General features: G+C 43.1%; 1 protein-coding gene across 1 annotated transcript in view; it reads left to right on the top strand.

The window, feature by feature from the left end:
• LOC126235812 (uncharacterized) overlaps window positions 1-22003 on the top strand; it is a 114757-nt gene that overhangs the window by 48611 nt on the left and 44143 nt on the right. The window contains exon 5 of the mRNA XM_049944653.1: window positions 14538-14841. Coding sequence (XP_049800610.1) covers window positions 14538-14841 — 304 coding nt within the window. The remainder of the gene's footprint in view (window positions 1-14537; window positions 14842-22003) is intronic.

Genomic DNA, 22003 nt, shown 5'->3' with positions numbered 1-22003 from the left:
TCCAAATGACGCCAACGTCCATGTATCGTCTCATGCGCCATAGTTTACACCTCTATCCATACAAAATTCAAACGCGGCAACCCCTCAGCGCTGCTACCATTGCTGCATGAGAGACATTCGCTAACGATATAGTGCACAGGATTGATGACGGCGATATGCATGTGGGCAGCATTTGGTTTACTGACGAAGCTTATTTTTACCTGGACGGCTTCGTCAATAAACAGAACTGGCGCATATGGGGAACCGAAAAGCCCCATGTTGCAGTCCCATCGTCCCTGCATCCTCAAAAAGTACTGGTCTGGGCCGCCATTTCTTCCAAAGGAATCATTGGCCCATTTTTCAGATCCGAAACGATTACTGCATCACGCTATCTGGACATTCTTCGTGAATTTGTGGCGGTACAAACTGCCTTAGACGACACTGCGAACACCTCGTGGTTTATGCAAGATGGTGTCCGGCCACATCGCACGGCCGATGTCTTTAATTTCCTGAATGAATATTTCGATGATTGAGTGATTGCTTTGGCCTATCAGAAACGTACAGGAGGCGGCGTGGATTGGCCTCCCTATTCGCCAGACATGAACCCCTGTGACTTCTTTCTGTGGGGACACTTGAAAGACCAGGTGTACCGCCAGAATCCAGAAACAATTGAACAGCTGAAGCAGTACATCTCATCTGCATGTGAAGCCATTCCGCCAGACACGTTGTCAAAGGTTTCGGGTAATTTCATTCAGAGACTACGCCATATTATTGCTACGCATGGTGGATATGTGGAAAATATCGTACTATAGAGTTTCCCAGACCGCAGCGCCATCTGTTGTTGAAAATTGTAACTACTGTAATTTCGAAAGTTTGTCTGCCTGAAAATGTACTGTTGTCCCAAGCATATTGCAACAAACGGTGTATTTCTATCGCTGCTCGTTTAGTTTTTATTGCCGTTTCAAATATACCGGTCATTTTTGAAACACCCTGTATTAGACTACTTCTGATTCCCAAGCACATCAACTGCTTGCAGCTTCACTCCTCCATGGCTATCCTGTTCACATCAACGTCTATTGAATGCTAAATTATTCGCAGGCTGGTCAATGGTCTGACTGAGGCAGAAATCCAAATCTTCCTCTTCGATCGGGGTGTCATTGCAGTCCATCAGGTGATGAAAAAGGTAGTGCATCTTTAGTGCCCACGAGCACTATTTTTCTCATGTTTGATACAGTAGTCCTTCCCTCAAAGATCAAAGCAGGCTATGAAGTTATCACAGTCCAACCATACATTCTGAACCCGAAGTGCTGCTACCAGTGTCGTTGTTACAACTACACTCAAATGTCCTGTCAACACCCGGCTAAATGTGTAACATGTGGTAGGGATTGTCACGAGAGCGATTGTCTGCCTTCTTCTCCCCTCTGCATAAATTGCAATGGCGACCATCGACCATGTAGCCTCCTCCCAGAGATTGTCCCATGTATCTCGAACAGTGGGCCATCCAGGAGATACAGGTGAAGGAAAAAGTGCCTTATCTTGTTGCTTACAAGTTGTTGGCTAGTTGGAAACCCTGTGTTTTACCGTGTGGCACTTACTGTGCTGTTCTTGCTATCTCTCACTCCACAAAGGACATGGTCATGTAGACTTGTGACCTCAAATTCAGCACCGCGTCTGGAAAATCGCTCAGTGTCACAGTAACATCCACAGCTCCTCCTCCAGCTTTGCAACAAGCCACTAAATTTTCACCTCACACTGCAAAATCACCTGCTACACAACCCGCAGGCCAGAAAGGACAGAAGGAATACTCCTGTGGAGACTTTTTATGTCTCTCCAGCCAACAGACATCTGAATCGTCATTTGCCAACCACAAAGGCTCCAAGAAATCGAAGGCAAACGGTCTTCTCATTGGCTGACTAGGAGATCCTCTTCAACAGTGTTGCCGTGTGATACCCTCAGCCGGCTGACCTCCATGTTGCCGTTTTTCTGACCTGGATTCCGCAGATCAACCGAGGGAGAATGTGAATGCCTCTGTAGATCTCATGGAGCAGGATCCTCCAACCTCTGCACCCTGTAGCAGAGTATCTACGAAGGCTGGCACTTGGCAGCTGCCGAGGTGACACCCTTCAGTTTTTTCCCTCCTTCACTTTCCTCATCATGACTTTCCTCCAGTGGAATATATGCGGCTTTAGATCGAACAAGGAGGAATTATGGCTGCTCTAGGAATCACAGTGTCTAATTGTTCTCTGCCTCCAGGAAACAAAATTGCATCCTCACAACTGCTTTGACCTCCCGCATTTCTTTCTGGCCCACTTTGACCTTCCCCACCCTCCATCGCTCCTCCCTTCCCCAGGGTGGCATTCTCTCCCATGGGGGAGTCTTGCTGCTCACCAGGGATAACGTTCATAGTCACACCATCTCCCTGAAGACCCGGCTGCAAGCTATTGCAATCTGCATTTTCGCCGGCCGCGGTGGCCGAGCGGTTCTAGGCACTTCAGTCCGGAACCGCGTCACTGCTATGGTCACAGGTTCGAATCCTGGCTTGGACATGGATGTATGTGATGTCCTTAGGTTAGTTAATTTTAAGTAGTTCTAAGTTCTAGGGGACTGATGATCTCAGATTTTAAGTCCCATAGTGCTCAGAGCCATTTCTGCATTTTCCTTCCTCACTTGAGCTTTTCCCTTTGTACTGTTTACATCCCTCTGTCATTCAATTTCACCAGGACAGACTTCCTCCAGCTTATTGGTCAACTTCCTCACCCCTTTCTGCTGCTCGGTGACTTTAATGTGCACTACCCCCTTTGGGGTTCTCCTAGAACCTGTCAGAGAGGTGCCCTCTTGGCTGACCTTCGCAGTCAACTCAACCTCATCTGCCTTAATGATGAGCACTCACATTCCTTTTATACTCCACGCATACCTATTCCCACTTAGACCTCACATTCTACACTGCTCAGCTTGCCCATCATCTCGAGTCGTCTGTTCTCTCTGACATATGGCAGCCATTTCCTGTGTGATGATATCCGTTTGCTGACTCCTACACCACCTACGTGCAAATGCAAATGACAACTTTCTAAAGCAAACTAGAGGCTTTATTCCTCCTTGGTGATCAACGAATGACTTTTCTCCAATTGTGATGACGAGGTAGAATACCTTACCAATGTTATCCTTGCTGCAGCTGAACGTTTAATTCCTTGCACTTCATCCTTACTGTGCCGTGATCTGGTCCCTTGATGGACTGAGATGTGCTATGATGCAATCCGTGCATGAAGACGTGTTCTCCACATTTTTAACCATCACTCTATGATGGCAAATTGTGTTCGTTATAAACAGTTGTGTGCACAGTGTCGTTGCATTCCTCAGGATAGCAAAAAAGCTAGCTGGATTTCATTTACTAGTTATTTTAACAGTTCCACTCCCTCTTCCATCATGTGAACCAACCTCCAACGCCTCCCTGGGACCAAGGACCATTCCCCAATTTCCGGCCTCACCATAGCAGATGATGTCATAGTGGTCACTATTGCTATCCCCAATACCTTGGGGCTCTATTTTCTGGAGATTTCGAACTCCACCCATCCCCTGCCTTCCTCTATCAGAAATGAGTGAAGGAGGCTCATGCGATACCCTTCTCTTCTCAGAATCACTAGTGCTACAGTGCTGTTTTTACTATGGGGAGTGGGGGGGGGGGGGGGGGGGGGGGCTAGATCATGTTCTGGTGTGAAGCCACTGTCATACCCATACCTATGCCCAGCAAGGACAAACATGTTCCTTCTAGCTACTGTTCCAATTCTCTCACCAGCTGTGTTTACAAGGTGATGGAACATATGATTCATGCGTGACTGGTATGGTGGCTCGGGTCTTGCAATTTACTAACCACTGCAAAGTGTGGATTTTGAGCACACCGTTCTGCAGTTGACCATCACGTCACTTTGTCAATTCATATCATGAATGGTTTTCTGCAGAAATACCAGGCTGTGGCTGTGTTTTTCGATTTGGAGAAAGCCTGTGAAACCTGCTGGAGGACTGGTATCCTCTGTACTCTCTACATGTGGGGCTCCCGAGGCTGAATGCCCTGTTTCCTTCTGGAATTTTTAAAACACCAAGTTTTCATGGTGTGTATGGGTTCTCTTTTGTCGGACACCTTTATCCAGGAAAACGGTGTGTCTCAGGGTTCTGTGTGAAGCATCATCCTCTTTGCTGTCGCCTTTAACCCTATTATGACCTGTCTCCCGCTGGGCATCTCCAGCTCCTTTTTGTTGATGATTTTGCCATCTGTTGCAGTTCTCCTTGAGCGGTGTCTTCAGCGTTGTCACAATTGTCTTTATTTGTGGTGCATCAACAATAGCTTTCCCTTTTCCATTGACAAAACCATTTTTATGAGTTTATGGGGGTGCAGTGAGTTTCTTCCACCGCCTTTACATCTTGGGCTGTTGCTCTTTTGTTCGTTGAAACTACGAAATTCCTGGTTATATGCTTGACAGGAAAATTTCTTGTTACTCCCATGTGTCTTACTTGACCACCTGCTGTACGTGGTCCCTCAATGTCCTACTTGTCCTCAGTGGTACTTCCTGGGGAGTGGACCACCCTCCTCCATTTGTACTGGTCCCTTGTCCGTTCGAAAGTAGACTATCGGTGTTTCACTTACGCATCTGCACATCCATCCATCTTATACCATCACTCTACCATCGTGGCATCCGTTTGGCCACTGGCACCTTTACAATAGCCCGGTCGAGTGTTCGTATGCAGAAACTGCCGAATTACCATAGTCATACTGCTGTGATTTTCTCCTCAGCAGATACGAACGCTGTTTGTCTACCACACCTCACTTTCGAATACTACTCTGGCAGCTTAACTTCATACTAGGTGCCACTTTCCCTATGGATGTGAACCCTTCACCACCTTGGCTTTGTTCGGTGGCCAATGTTCATCTTGGACCTCATTTGCTTCCTAAGGACACTACTCCAGACTCACTCTCACTGTAAGTTTCTTGACCTTTGCACGGAAATTCGTGGTAACTTTTGTGTACGTTGCTGGCTCTTGGACTGACCGTGGTATTGGGTGTGCCTTTGTCATTGGTACCAACATTTTTCAGTATCAGCTTCCGGAACACTGCTCAGTATTTATATCAGATCTCTTTGTCCTGTATCGGGCCACGCAGTACATCCAGTGACACAGGCTTTTCAATTGTCTCATCTGCTCTGACTCTCTCATTGCCCTTCAGAGCATCTGTGTGCTGTACACCATCTATCCCTTAATGCAATGAGTACAGGAAAGCTTTCACTTGCTCACTCTTGGTGGAGCCACTGTGATGTTTATGTGGATCCATGGTCATGGTGGTCTGCTGTCGAAGCTACAGTCCTCGTACCAATATCCCTCCAATGATCTTTGTGCTGCCGCCTGTCTCTTTGGCATCAGCAATGGTCTTCAAAATGTGTATGAATTCCTAAGGGATCCAACTGCTGAGATTGTCGGTCCATAGACTTACTCACTACTTTTTTTAAAGCTAACTTACAGTAAGAACAACACACACACCCATGCCCGAGGGAGGATTCGAATCTCTGGCGAGAAGGGCCGTGCAATCCATGACATGGCACCTCAGGCTGTGCAGCCACTCTGCACGACCCACAGGTCTTCCCTTCATGGGAACAAGCTCCTAGGGCTGCTTGGGCTAACTTCACGCTAGATGCCACTTTCCCAATGGATGTGAACCCTTCACCACCTTGGCTTTGTGCTGCTTGGGCACCATTCTGTCAGTGCAAAAAGATCATTTTAGCTAGGTTGTGTATTGGGCATTATTTTTTTAGCCATCGACATTTGTTAAGTGGTGATCTCCCACCACTTTGTGCTCATTGTCCTCAACCTTTGATGGTCACCATTTCCTGACAGAATGTCCTTTTTTTCTACATCTACATCTACATTTATACTCCCCAAGCCACCCAACGGTGTGTGGCGGAGGGCACTTTACGTGCCACTGTCATTACCTCCCTTTCCTGTTCCAGTCGCGTATGGTTCGCGGGAAGAACGACTGTCTGAAAGCCTCCGTGCGCACTCTAATCTCTCTAATTTTACATTCGTGATCTCCTCGGGAGGTATAAGTAGGGGGAAGCAATATATTCGATACCTCATCCAGAAACGCACCCTCTCGAAACCTGGCGAGCAAGCTACACCGCGATGCAGAGCGCCTCTCTTGCAGAGTCTGCCACTTGAGTTTATTAAACATCTCCGTAACGCTATCACGGTTACCAAATAACCCTGTGACAAAACGCACCGCTCTTCTTTGGATCTTCTCTATCTCCTCCGTCAACCCGATCTGGTACGGATCCCACACTGATGAGCAATACTCAAGTATAGGTCGAACGAGTGTTTTGTAAGCCACCTCCTTTGTTGATGGACTACATTTTCTAAGCACTCTCCCAATGAATCTCAACCTGGTACCCGCCTTACCAACAATTAATTTTATATGATCATTCCACTTCAAATCGTTCCGCACACATACTCCCAGATATTTTACAGAAGTAACTGCTACCAGTGTTTGTTCCGCTATCATATAATCATACAATAAAGGATCCTTCTTTCTATGTACTCACAATACATTACATTTGTCTATGTTAAGGGACAGTTGCCACTCCCTGCACCAAGTGCCTATCCGCTGCAGATCTTCCTGCATTTCGCTACAATTTTCTAATGCTGCAACTTCTCTGTATACTACAGCATCATCCGCAAAAAGCCGCATGGAACTTCCGACACTATCTACTATGTCCTTTATATATATTGTGAAAAGCAATGGTCCCATAACACTCCCCTGTGGCACGCCAGAGGTTACTTTAACGTCTGTAGACGTCTCTCCATTGAGAACAACATGCTGTGTTCTGTTTGCTAAAAACTCTTCAATCCAGCCACACAGCTGGTCTGATATTCTGTAGGCTCTTACTTTATCAGGTGACAGTGCGGAACTGTATCGAACGCCTTCCGGAAGTCAAGAAAAATAGCATCTACCTGGGAGCCTGTATCTAATATTTTCTGGGTCTCATGAACAAATAAAGCGAGTTGGGTCTCACACGATCGCTGTTTCCGGAATCCGTGTTGATTCCTACATAGTAGATTCTGGTTTTCCAAAAATGACATGATACATGTTCTAAAATTCTACAACAGATCGACATCAGAGATATAGGTCTATAGTTTTGCGCATCTGCTCGACGACCCTTCTTGAAGACTGGGACTACCTGTGCTCTTTTCCAATCATTTGGAACTCCGTTCCTCTAGAGACTTGCGGTACACGGCTGTTAGAAGGGGGGCAAGTTCTTTCGCGTACTCTGTGTAGAATCGAATTGGTATCCCGTCAGGTCCAGTGGACTTTGCTCTGTTGAGTGATTCCAGTTGCTTTTCTATTCCTTGGACACTTATTTCGATGTCAGCCATTTTTTCGTTTGTGCGAGGATTTAGAGAAGGAACTGCAGTGCGGTCTTCCTCTGTGAAACAGCTTTGGAAAAAGGTGTTTAGTATTTCAGCTTTACGCGTGTCATCCTCTGTTTCAATGCCATCATCATCCCGGAGTGTCTGGATATGCTGTTTCGAGCCACTTACTGATTTAACATAAGAACAGAACTTCCTAGGATTTTCTGTCAAGTCGGTACATAGAATTTTACTTTCGAATTCACTGAACGCTTCACACATAGCCCTCCTTACGCTAACTTTGACATCGTTTAGCTTCTGTTTGTCTGAGAGGTTTTGGCTGCGTTTAAACTTGGAGTGAAGCTCTCTTTGCTTTCGCAGTAGTTTCCTAACTTTGTTGTTGTACCACGGTGGGTTTTTCCCATCCCTCACAGTTTTACTCGGCACGTACCTGTCTAAAACGCATTTTACGATTGCCTTGAACTTTTTCCATAAACACTCAACATTGTCAGTGTTGGAACAGAAATTTTCGTTTTGATCTGTTAGGTAGTCTGAAATCTGCCTTCTATTACTCTTGCTAAACAGATAAACCTTCCTCCCTTTTTTTATATTCCTATTAACTTCCATATTCAGGGATGCTGCAACGGCCTTATGATCACTGATTCCCTGTTCTGCATATACAGAGTTGAAAAGTTCGGGTCTGTTTGTTATCAGTAGGTCCAAGATGTTATCTCCACGAGTCGATTCTCTGTTTAATTGCTCGAGGTAATTTTTGGATAGTGCACTCAGTATAATGTCACTCGATGCTCTGTCCCTACCACCGGTCCTAAACATCTGAGTGTCCCAGTCTATATCTGGTAAATTGAAATCTCCACCTAAGACTATAACATGCTGAGAAAATTTATGTGAAATGTATTCCAAATTTTCTCTCAGTTGTTCTGCCACTAATGCTGCTGAGTCGGGAGGTTGGTAAAAGGAGCCAATTATTAACCTAGCTCGGTTGTTGAGTGTAACCTCCACCCATAATAATTCACAGGAACTATCCACTTCTACTTCACTACAGGATAAACTACTACTAACAGCGACGAACACTCCACCACCGGTTGCATGCAGTCTATCCTTTCTAAACACCATCTGTACCTTTGTAAAAATTTCGGCAGAATTTATCTCTGGCTTCAGCCAGCTTTCTGTACCTATAACGATTTCAGCTTCGGTGCTTTCTATCAGTGCTTGAAGTTCCGGTACTTTACCAGCGCAGCTTCGACAGTTGACAATTACAATACCGATTGCTGCTTGGTCCCCACATGTCCTGACTTTGCCCCGCACCCGTTGAGGCTGTTGCCCTTTCTGTACTTGCCCAAGGCCATCTAACCTAAAAAACCGCCCAGCCCACGCCACACAACCCCTGCTACCCGTGTAGCCGCTTGTTGCCTTTAGTGGACTCCTGACCTATCCAACGGAACCCGAAACCCCACCACCCTATGGCGCAAGTCGAGGAATCTGCAGCCCACATGGTCGCAGAACCGTCTCAGCCTCTGATTCAGACCCTCCACTCGGCTCTGTACCAAAGGTCCGCAGTCAGTCCTGTCGACGATGCTGCAGATGGTGAGCTCTGCTTTCATCCCGCTAGCGAGACTGGCAGTCTTCACCAAATCAGATAGCCGCCGGAAGCCAGAGAGGATTTCCTCCGATCCATAGCGACACACATCATTGGTGCCGACATGAGCGACCACCTGCAGATGGGGGCACCCTGTACCCTTCATGGCATCCGGAAGGACCCTTTCCACATCTGGAATGACTCCCCCCGGTATGCACACGGAGTGCACATTGGTTTTCTTCCGCTCTCTTGCTGCCATTTCCCTAAGGGGCCCCATTACGCGCCTGACGTTGGAGCTCCCAACTACCAGTAAGCCCACCCTCTGCGACCGCCCGGATCTTGCAGACTGAGGGGCAACCTCTGGAACAGGACAAGCAGCCATGTCAGGCCGAAGATCAGTATCAGCCTGAGACAGAGCCTGAAACTGGTTCGTCAGACAAACTGGAGAGGCCTTCCGTTCAGCCCTCCGGAATGTCTTTTGCCCCCTGCCACACCTTGAGACGACCTCCCACTCTACCACAGGTGAGGGATCAGCCTCAATGCGGGCAGTATCCCGGGCAACCACAGTCGTAGTCCGATCGGGGGATGCGTGGGACGAGCTGGCCGTCCCCGACAAACCCCCATTCGGACCCCCACAGTGATGCCCATTTGCAACAGCTTCAAGCTGTGTGACCGAAGCCAACACTGCCTGAAGCTGGGAGCGAAGGGATGCCAACTCAGCCTGCATCCGAACACAGCAGTTGCAGTCCCTATCCATGCTAAAAACTGTTGTGCAAAGAACGTCTGAACTAATCTACAGAGAGTGCAAACAAATCGACAAAATTTAAACGGTTATTAAAATACAAGATTGCCTAGTAAATGCAGTAATGCTGCTACTTACGCACTGCTGACACACTGCTCGGTGGCGGAAGGAGACTACGCAATTTTATACTATTCAGGTACTAAAATGCGATGCTACAACTCTCAAATACTATAATACGCTGTCTTAGTTATCAGCTGTTTTAATGAATGATGTGCAGGCTGTCGACCGTGTTTCACTTTTTATGTGTCATAGCAGTATGTTGAAGGACATTTAATCTTTAGTTCAGGACCTATGGTGTATTTTATGTCCCTTTCTCCAAGAGAAAGTCCCAGTTTTTACCTATCTTTCCTTCTGTCGATTGGGCTTAATGTGTAGCTGCTTTTAACTTGTTTTTTTCCTTCATGTTATATGGTTCTGACATGGGCGCATATGATCTTAGTTGTTTTTGTGCCCTAAAACAAAACAAACAAGAAACGTGTAGTCTCATATCTAAGTGAGGAACTTGAAACTTTCAGCACAGGCAGGAGCATGTGGAGGAACTGTGGTTCAGGTTTAAAAGAATAATTGACTATGCACTGGATAGGAAAAACCCAGTAGAACTGCCCCATTTTAATTCTCGTGCCACTGAAAAGATGAATGAACTAAGTATAAGTGTCAGTGGTGTTGTGAAACAGCTGAAATGGTTTTGTAAGTAGAACAAAGATCCATGGCCCAATGGAATGCCTGTCAGATTCTATACTGAATTTGCACCCGATTTAGCCCATCTTCTAACTGTAATATATCCTTGAACAAAAAACCATGTCCAGTTCTTGGAAAAAAGCACAGTTCACACCTGTCTACGAAAAGGTAGTAGAAGTGATCGACAAAACTACCATCCAGTATCCTTGACATTGATTTGTTGTAGAATCTTAGAATATATTCTGAGCTGAATCGTAATGAGGTATCTTGAACAGAATGACCTCCTCAATGCCAATCGGCATGGATTCCAAAAACATCAATCATATGAAATCCAAGTTGCACTTTTCTCGCATGACATACGCAAAGCTTTGGAACAAGGCAGTCAGGTGATTGCAGTATTTCTTGATTTTTGAAAAGCATTTGGCTCAGTACCACACATTTGCTTATTGTCAAAAGTACAGTCATATGGGGTATCAAGTGAAACTTGTGACTAATTGAGGACTTTTGATTAGGGAGCATGCAGCATGTTGTCTTGGATGGAGACTAATCATCAGATGTAAAAGTAAATTTGAGCCCCAGGGAAGTGTGTTGGAACCCTTACTGCTCATGTTATATATTAAAGAACTTTCAGGTAATATTAATAGTAACCTCAGACTTCTTGCAGATGATGTAGTTATCTGTAATTAAGTACTGTGTGAAACAAGCCGCATAAATATTCAGTCAGATCTTGATAAAATTTCAAAGTGATACTAAGATGGGGAACTTGCTTTGAATGTTCAGAAATTCAAAATTGTGCACTTCATGAAACAAAAAATGTAACCAATGACTATAATATCAATGAGTTGTAATTGGGCAACTCATACAAATAATTTGATATAATACTTTGTAAAGATGTGAAATGGAATGATCACGTAGGCTGAGTTTTGGGTAAAGCAAATAGTAGACTTTGGTTCTTTGTTAGAATACTGGGGAAGTGCAGTCAGTCTACATAGGAGATTGCTTACAAATCACTTGTGCAAACAGTTCTAGAATATTACTCAAGTGTGTGGGATGCGTACCAGATAGGACTTACAGGGGATATTTAACATATACAGAGAAGGGCAGCATGGATGGTCGCAGGATCATTTGATCCATGGGAGTGTCTCAGAGATACTGAAGAAACTGAACTGGAAGACCCTTGAGGACAGATGCAAACTATCCCGAGACAGCCTGTTAACAAAGCTTTGAGAACCTGCTTTAAGTGATGACTCTAGGAATATAGTACAATCCCCTACATATCTCTCACAAAGGGATCATGAGGATAAGATTAGAATACTTACGGCATCCAGAGAAGCATTCAGACAATCTTTCTTCCTGCAGCCTATGTGTGAATAGAATGGGAAGAAACCCTAATAACTGGTACAATAGGATGTACCCCTTGCCATGCACCTCATTGTGGTTTGCAGAGTTAAGGTGTAGACGTAGATGAAGTTGTGTTGAGTGAACAGTAGTAAAATAAATTACTTTCACTGGCACTGAAAACATCGTCTGTGTCATATTGTTTGATTGATGAAGTCAGTATAAACTGCCACCAATGTTTTGTCATCATCCCTAGATTTGGTGGAGAAAACTCGTAACCATTTCTTATATCAGTTCGTCACCTCTCTCCGGCAATGGAAGGTACTGATGTGGGAGCGTTTTGAGACATAACTTATTTGAAGCAAACTAACAATGCAGTCTAGACATCTTTATGTACAACTTTTCTATAAGTTTTCCTTAGCTTGAACGTAATTGCTGTAATTTATCTCTTCTTTTAATTATTATTGTGCGCATACAATCATCAGTGCCAGATTCTTTACAGATATGCATTTTCTATATTTATTTTTCATCTAGTGCTTTAAGCATAGCATCTCCACTTTAAGTGGAAAAAAAAAAATTGTTTTTGCCCCGATTTCTCTGCCGTTGTGACATTGGAGCAGTAGTAACCATTGTTTACTTTGTTTGGTCTTAAAAATCACTCATGTTTGGTGTTATGACTTGTAGAAATCAGTGTAAATATTTTTGTGTTAGCATTTTTCACTTTAGTAGTTTTATTTAGGCATTCAGCAATGAATCTTACAAAGAAATTGATGTGCTTGTGATGGTCAGCACTCTTATTTCAGTTGTTGCCAACTTGAACATTGAGCATATCAGGCAGCCAATAAGAATGGTTCAAATGGCTCTGAGCACTATGGGACTTAACAGCTATGGTCATCAGTCCCCTAGAACTTAGAACTACTTAAACCTAACTAACCTAAGGACAGCACACAACACCCAGCCATCACGAGGCAGAGAAAAAGCCAATAAGACTTTGGTGCCACCTGTGGATGGTACTTTTACAGGGTGGACTTGTGGCGAAGAGGAGTTGGATGTCTTTCTGGTATACTTCAATAGTGTTAGCCCAAAAATTCAATATGTGAAAAGAAAGAGAGCAACGAACAACTTAATTTCCTGCATGTATCTCTAACAAAGTGGATGGACTGAACTTTGGGCAATAAAATGAACAAGAAAGTAATACACATATGCCAATACCTTTATAAGGAAGCCAAAGATCAGTTAGAAGAGAGATAGCAAATGGTTATTTGTGGCTGGTTTTTAAGAAAAATGGTTATTCCAACAAGAAGGAAAAATGAGCACTACATTCAAGAAGAGAGAATTCCAGGACTAATGAGGAACTACAGCTGCCAACAGGGAAAGTTTCTGTGCCATTTATTAACAAAGTTTTTGATCAATTGCTAAAGTTTTGACCTAGTGTGCGGTCTGTTGAGTTCTCTCTCTACAGTTTTTATTTTTCAGTGCACAACGTTAACCCAACACACTTCAAGGGCTAAGCTTCTTGGATTTACTTGGCAAGTGACTGCCAGACAAAAGCTACATATCATTGTTTTAGTAAATATTTCATCAGTACAATTTATATGGCAACAAGTCAGGGAACCTAAGTACTGGTTATTATTAAATACTGCTGGCTAGTTTTCTTGTTAATCATTGATGTAGATGTATCATATAATTTTACTCATATGACACAAGCCAGAGATGATGATGTGCAACCGAAAGTCCAGGTTGGAATATCAACAGTATTATGAAAATGATAGATTGCTACTCACTATTAAGATGACAAGTTGAGTTGTAGACAGGAACAATGAAATAATTGTTACACTCTTAGCTTTCAGCCAAAGTCTCTTAAGAAAAGAAAAGAAAGGAACACACACACACATACACACACACACACACACACACAATCAAGCACCTCTCAAGCATAAATGACTGCTCTGGCACAGCAGTTGGCGCTTACTTGTGTGTGTGTGTGTGTGTGTGTGTGTGTGTGTGTGTGTGTGTTGGGGATGGAGTGATTTCTTTTTCTGAAGAAGGTTTTGGCTGAAAGCTAAGTGTGTAACAGACCTTTTGTTGACACTGTCTGCAACTCAGTGTATCATTTTTACAGTGAGTAGCAATCCTTTTCAGAGCTACTATTGGGTTAAGCAACAACAATATTCCAGTCCACTGCTGTCTTTTTATTAAAATACCATACCATTGATCCTTATATGACTTTACTTTTCTGTGTGGAACAATTTGTTTAAACTAAATCCACTCAGATTGGAAGATAGATGCTTCTGACCTTTTTTGTAGACATTGTTACTAGTTTTTCAATGAAAGTGATTCAACTGTTAAAATGTGAAATAAGAGAGATTCTTTACTAGAGGTTAACATTTTAAAGAACATTTTCTTGCATTTCATTAATAAGCTACCACAACATGGTTCCCCTAATTCCACAGCCAGGCTTTGGGTCAACGCTATCATATGGTGTGCTAAATTAATTTTGCACTTCTTGTTCTAGCCATCTGCTGGCCATTATCATTACTGGTGAACAACTAGGTGACTTCAGATTAATGAAAGTTGTTAATAAATTATCTCGCAAAAGTATTGCCTACAGAGTGGGATGTTAGAATGAGGGTACAATTTTTATACCACATTCATTAGATGTTCTTAACTGTGTATAATTCATTATGAAATGATATAAAATGATGTTTCTAGGCTTTTATGTAATATGTCATAATGTGATTTATTTATTTTTTGCAGGCGCTAGTTGTTTCTTCACCGGACCTCCCTGTGCCGACGACGACAGCAAATCCGATAACTACTGTAAGCTCGTCCACTACAGCAGGGTCTGCCACAACTGATGCAACAACAATATCTGTAAATGCAACATCGCATGTGCCAGTGAGCCCTCCCGTTACAACAGTGCCACTGTCAGTCACTAATAGCACAACTTCTCCAATTAATGGATCAGTCGTTGCTCCATATGTGTGCCTCAATTCGTCTATAATACCGCCTGATCCAAATAAAACATATGGCTATTTTCATAAACACATAAGTGTCAAAGGTGAGTCTTTTGAGGTAACTGTAATAGAGCTATGAGTATTCAGTGCTGGCATTTGAATGAGTTAAAAATATTGTTTTGAAGTGAGACTGGAATTTCAGTTCAGTAATGTTATTGGTTGCCTTCTTTCAGTTTTGTTTGTTGTTTCCATCATGAAATTTCCATTAAGATAGGAAGTAGAAGTTGATACACTGCAACTTCAGTCTTGGGGTCTCTCTTTGTATATAAGAGTAGAATATTTGTATTCACATTTATTTCGTTGTTTAGAATAGCTCTGAAATATCGGTACTTTGCCATTTTTGCATTCCCCAAAACTCTTTGTGGATTCAGAAGAAGGCAAATAAAGGATCAAATTGTGCAGTGTTTCAGTTTAATGACCAGATTTAAATTATAGCCTGCCTGAAACGAGAAACTGTCTCTTCATGTACACAGTCTAGTCACATTAATGTGACCACTGCGTATGTTTGACATCAACATGCAATAACTGCTCACTTTCACAAGATGGCAGCACTAGCAGTGGAGGGAATATAGTGTGTCGGGGGGATGTGAGAGACAGTGCAGTTGTCATAATGTGTAAGCAGAGCAGTTTATCTGATGTCCAAAAGGGCATGAGGATTTACTTTCAGACCAGGCGTGGAGGCATTTTAAAAAAAGCCAAGTTGTAAACTATTTGTGTGCTGCCATGGTTAAAATATACTGTGCATGCAAATTGGTGCTATCCAAAACACGCTGAGGCAACTGTGAGGCACCATGGGCCATAGGTGACAAGGGTGAATGATGGCTGCAGAGATGTATATGGCTGAATAGACATGCAGCTATTCAACACCTGACCACCCAGATGAACCAATAGGCTACAAACAGTGTCTCCTCAAAGACCATGCAGGGAATATTGCTGCGTATGGGCCTCAACAGCAGGGACCTGGTTCATGCATCCATGCTGAATGCTGTTCATCACCAATGAAGGCTAGAATTTGCATGCCAGTACCTCACCTGGACATCCACTGAGTGGTGACAGGTGGCTTTCTCTGAAGAAACGTGTTTTATGCTCTATTGGACACGTAGCCATTGGCGTGTATGGCGTGAAACGTCTGAAAGCAAAGGGTCCAGGCCAGAGGAGTGAGCATTACAGTCTGTGAAATGTTTCCGTGACATTCCCTGGGTGATTCCATAATTCAGGAGACATTAATGGATCAACACAAGTATACCTCTATCCTTGGGTACCATATCTACCCCTACATGGAGTATGTTTTTCATGACTTTGGTGCCTGTTTCACCACATGTGCCATCTGTATTCTTGCCCCAGACACCAGTTTCTCAGAACTCCGTAGGAGGGAACTAGTGCTACAACATATCCTTGGCTCTCACTACCCATCTGGTCTTAATTTATGTTAATTCCTTCCGTCTTAGCATTTCTTCACAGTAACTATGCCGTTCTTCACTCCATTTTAGTTTTCTACATCTATCATTTTCCAATCTGTTTTTCGCCATCCCCCTCCCACCACTGTTACGTACAATGCACTTAGCTTTTTACTCTTATGAAGACTTGCACAGTGTTTGGTAGTTATCTCGTCTTCCATATTACCCTGTCTTTCACCTTTAAGTTCTTAGGTTTTCAAATCTCATCCGGTGCAGCCCCCAACAATGTCTTTCCTTCTCATCCTGTCCAGTATGTCTCCACTGACACAGGGACCTGGGTGACTTTTCTGGACTGTACCCCTTTCCCAAATCCCTCCAGTCCTTTTCCTTCACCCCCTCTTCCTTCCCCTTCAACTCTTCTGCCAGAAAAAGGAGCCACTGGCTCTGAAAGCTTGCACAAGCTAAACCTGTGTGTGTGTGTGTGTGTGTTTTATTCTCCTGCCACTGCTTGGTGACTTGATTTTTTATCAATCCATTTACATTATACTGTCAATAGTTGATTATTTTCATTGTTATGTAAAAGTATTTTGTAAAATAAAATATTTTCTTCAGTTCTATCTCACACGGTGTAGAATTTTTGAAATGATTCTCATGTTATTTTGTATGACTTATTAGGCTATTGTTAGATGACAGTAGTCTAGTGCTTCCTTACACACTAGTGTGCAGGAAATAGTGCCTTAAAAACTTAAGATACCATCAGCAGTACGACACAAGGCAGGTTCTGCAACACTAGATAATATAAACCTTGAAGTAAAATTTGTTGTTAACTATTCTGGTAGTTGTGTTATCGACATCCTGTGATCTTGATTCCTTGTATAACAAGCTTCTCCAGTATTGTCATACTAGTAGCATTCAGTATGCTGCATTAGGTTACTTATGATCTCACTTAGTGGTTGCATACAAAGGAATAGCGTATCTTTTCAAAGAACTGTAAAATACGAACCCCAATATATTGCATTCCATACCAAAATGTTAATTGTATGTTGTTAGACTGCATTTACAAATGAAGTAAGATGCCAGGTACAGTCATCATACGGATCACTACAACCTACCAAAAAGTTTCAAGTACCACTACTTAGAAACTGGCCACAATGTGTATTAAAGGATAAAGTAAGAAATTGCTCCTCCTGCATATGGAGTATGTTCCCAAGTTTGCAGTTAAATTCCAGATAACATTCTCAAGAACAAACTCTAAATTTTTATCCAGAAGGGCATAGGGCCATATGCATGAGTCAATCTGGTCTGGTATCAGTTCAAATAAGCAATTGCACATGCGTTTTCGGAACTGACAGTCATTTTTGTAGCCTTATTGCATGCAGTGCCATGTAATTCAGTTCCTCACAACAATTTGGGCCAATTTGGCTCTGATACAAGCAAAAATTCTGTAGCAGTTGAGCTGATAGTGATATGATCATTTTACAGCATTTCTCCAGTCACATGATCAATAAGGCTTTATGCCTGAATTGTAAGACTGCCATTCCTACCAACACTATGCATATTTCATAATGCTATACCTAAATGCATGACACCACAGCTGTTGTTCTGCCACTTCCAGTGAAATTTTTTAAAGTGCTTTATCTGAAAACTACCTTGAGCAATTAAACAGAGAACCGATGCATGGCGATAACATATTAGACCTTCTGGTGACAAACAGACCCGAACTATTTGAAACAGTTAACGCAGAACAGGGAATCAGTGATCATAAAGCGGTTACAGCATCGATGACTTCAGCCGTAAATAGAAATATTAAAAAAGGTAGGAAGATTTTTCTGTTTAGCAAAAGTGACAAAAAGCAGATTACAGAGTACCTGACGGCTCAACACAAAAGTTTTGTCTCAAGTACAGATAGTGTTGAGGATCAGTGGACAAAGTTCAAAACCATTGTACAATATGCATTAGATGAGTATGTGCCAAGCAAGATCGTAAGAGATGGAGCCTTGCAGACAAACAAAAATTACGCGAAGCGAAATGTAGTGTGAGGAGGGCTATGCGAGAGGTGTTCAATGAATTCGAAAGTAAAGTTCTATGTACTGACTTGGCAGAAAATCCTAAGAAATTTTGGTCTTATGTCAAAGCGGTAGGTGGATCAAAACAAAATGTCCAGACACTCTGTGACCAAAATGGTACTGAAACAGAGGATGACAGGCTAGAGGCCGAAATACTAAATGTCTTTTTCCAAAGCTGTTTCACAGAGCAAGACTGCACTGCAGTTCCTTCTCTAGATTGTCGCACAGATGACAAAATGGTAGGTATCGAAATAGACGACAGAGGGATAGAGGAACAATTAAAATCGTTCAAAAGAGGAAAGGCCGCTGGACCTGATGGGATACCAGTTCGATTTTACACAGAGTACGCGAAGGAACTTGCCCCCCTTCTTGCAGCGGTGTACCGTACGTCTCTAGAAGAGCGTAGCATTCCAAAGGATTGGAAAAGGGATACCAGTTCGATTTTACACAGAGTACGCAAAGGAACTTGCCCCCCTTCTTGCAGCGGTGTACCGTAGGTCTCTAGAAGAGCGTAGCATTCCAAAGGATTGGAAAAGGGCACAGGTCATCCCCGTTTCCAAGAAGGGACGTCGAACAGATGTGCGGAACTATAGACCTATATCTCTTAACGTCGATCAGTTGTAGAATTTTGGAACACGTATTATGTTCGAGTATAATGACATTTCTGGAGACTAGAAATCTACTCTGTAGGAATCAGCATGGGTTTCGAAAAAGACAGTCGTGTGAAACCCAGCTCACGCTATTCGTCCACGAGACTCAGAGAGCCACAGACACGGGTTCACAGGTAGATGCCGTGTTTCTTGACTTCTGCAAGGCGTTTGATAGTTCCCCACAGTCGTTTAATGAACAAAGTAAGAGCATATGGACTATCAGACCAATTGTGTGATTGGATTGAGGAGTTCCTAGATAACAGAACGCAGCATGTCATTCTCAATGTAGAGAAGTCTTCCGAAGTAAGAGTGATTTCAGGTGTGCCGCAGGGGAGTGCCATAGGACCGTTGCTATTCACAATATACATAAATGACCTGGTGGATGACATTGGAAGATCACTGAGGCTTTTTGCAGATGATGCTGTGGTGTATCGAGAGGTTGTAACAATGGAAAATTGTACTGAAATGCAGGAGGATCTGCAGCGAATTGACGCATGGTGCAGGGAATGGCAATTGAATCTCAATGTAGACAAGTGTAATGTGCTGCGAATACATAGAAAGGTAGATCCCTTATCATTTAGCTACAAAATAGCAGGTCAGCAACTGAAAGCAGTTAATTCCATAAATTATCTGGGAGTACGCATTACGAGTGGTTTAAAATGGAATGATCATATAAAGTTGATCGTCGGTAAAGCAGATGCCAGACTGAGATTCATTGGAAGAATCCTAAGGAAATGCAATCCGAAAACAAAGGAAGTAGGTTACAGTACGCTTGTTCGCCCACTGCTTGAATACTGCTCAGCAGTGTGGGATCCGTACTAGATAGGGTTGATAGAAGAGAGAGAGAAGATCCAACAGAGAGCAGCACGCTTCGTTACAGGATCATTTAGTAATCGCGAAAGCGTTACAGAGATGATAGATAAACTCCAGTGGAAGACTCTGCAGGAGAGATGCTCAGTAGCTCGGTACGGGCTTTTGTTAAAGTTTCGAGAACATACCTTCACCGAAGAGTCAAGCAGTATATTGCTCCCTGTTACGTATATCTCGCGAAGAGACCATGAGGATAAGATCAGAGAGATTAGAGCCCACACAGAAGCATACCGACAATCCTTCTTTCCACGAACAATACGAGACTGGAATAGAAGGGAGAACCGATAGAGGTACTCAGGGTACCCTCCGCCACACACAGTCAGGTGGCTTGCGGAGTATGGATGTAGTGTAGATGTAGATGTGTATGAAGACCCATAGATATAAGACAGTTCACTGTGACTTTAAGGTGCCACACATTATATTTAAAAATCAAATATGGATAGTGATTTACATGCAGTGGAGTTATTTTCATTCAGCCAATTAATTTGCCACAAAAAGAAACCATTTACAGTATGGCCACACTATTTCCTAGTCAGTTGGTCCTTACCTCTGAGATGTATGTAGTGGAGTGATCTGGGCTGAAGTAACCTTAGCTCTTAATTTGTGATAAGGTCAGTTTTCCATGTAAAATTTTCTGTTTTATCATTTTAAAATGACCATAAGTGAAAAATATATTGGTTACAAATACGTTGCTGCTTTACCATTTACATTATGTACTTGCTGTAATACTTTGAGTGTCACGTGCTGTGCAAGGTTGTAAACATCTGAAAACTTGATTTAGTATGACAATAATGGAAATTCCTAGATGGAACAGTACATAAAATAAGGGAAAGACAACCATTCAGCCATAGTGGACTGATGTTTGGAACATAGAAACATAACAGGAATCAGGAATCAGTATTCATGTTAGCTTTCGAGCTCTTACTCTTTTTCTAGTAAAAATACACACATTCAAACACAAATGCACGCTCCTGTGACTGCAGCAAGACTAGTTATTGATTATAGTTTCTTAAAATCAGTTGCCGAGCTGATGGGGGTGGGGAGAGGTTAGGGAGGGATGCATGAGGCATATTTCGGAGAAAGGAAAATGACAGGAAGGTGGATTTGAAGGAGGAGACAGAGAAAAGAGAAAGAAAGAAAGAAAGAGAGAGAGAGAGAGAGAGAGAGAGAGAGAGGGAGAGAGCCTGCATGTGGGGGGGAGAAAGAGTAGTGGGAGAAAGCAGTACATGTTCTGGGTGCAGAAGGAATGGTGTGGACAGAAGAGAGAAGAGAAAAGGTAAAGTGAGGTTGTGGGGAAAATGCTAGAGCAGTTTTAGGGGGATTGCGAGAGTGCAGAATATGCTGTACAGACAATTCCCACGCATGTAGCTCAGAGAAGGAAGTATCCAGATGGCCCACATAGTGAAGCAGATGTTGAAGTCATTTGTGTTGTGGTATGTAGCATGTTCAGCAACTTGATGGTTAGGTTTGCAGTTTGCTACAGTTTTGTGATGACGATTAATGCCAGTAGACAGTTTATTACTTGTCAGCCCATGTAAAATACTGTACAGTAATTGCAGCATAGCTGATATATAACATGGCTGATTCCATATGTCATCCTGCCTCATGTTGACTAGGAAATGCCAGTGACCAGACTATGTTAGGAGGTGGTGGGTGATTGTAAGGGACCGGTCTTGCATGTGGGCCGTACCACAAGGGAATGACCCTTGGGGTGCAGGATTGGGAGCAGAGTCGGAATAGATATAGACAAGAATATTCTGTAAGTTGGATGGGCAGCCGAAAACTACTTTGGGTGATGTGGGTAGGAGGTGGGTAAGATATCCCTCATCTAAAGGCATGATGAGAGGTAGTTGAAGCATTGGTGAAGGAAGTTGCTCAGCTTTTCAAGGCCAATGGCTTATCAGAGGAGTGCTGCTCGGTGGCTAGGTTCACTGGTGCCAGAGGAAACAGTGCTGTAAGAGATCTGTTAATGGATGAGGCAGATTGATACTGCTTGTCAGGAAAGGCTCGGAAAAAGTTATTGATATATTTCAACAACTCCCACTTTCCACTGCAGATGTGGCATCCACAGATGGAGAGGCCGTAAGGAAGAGACTTTTTGACATGAAACGAATGACAGCTGTAAAAGTGGAGATACTGTTGGTGGTTGGTGCACTTGGTATAAACAGATGTAGTATGGGGCCATCTCAAATGTGGAGATTGATATCTAGGACCAGCTGAAGT

The sequence above is a fragment of the Schistocerca nitens genome, chromosome 2, assembly GCF_023898315.1.
Source record: "Schistocerca nitens isolate TAMUIC-IGC-003100 chromosome 2, iqSchNite1.1, whole genome shotgun sequence".
NCBI classification, from domain to species: Eukaryota; Metazoa; Arthropoda; class Insecta; order Orthoptera; family Acrididae; genus Schistocerca; species Schistocerca nitens.
This window is presented reverse-complemented; position numbering and strand designations above follow the sequence as displayed.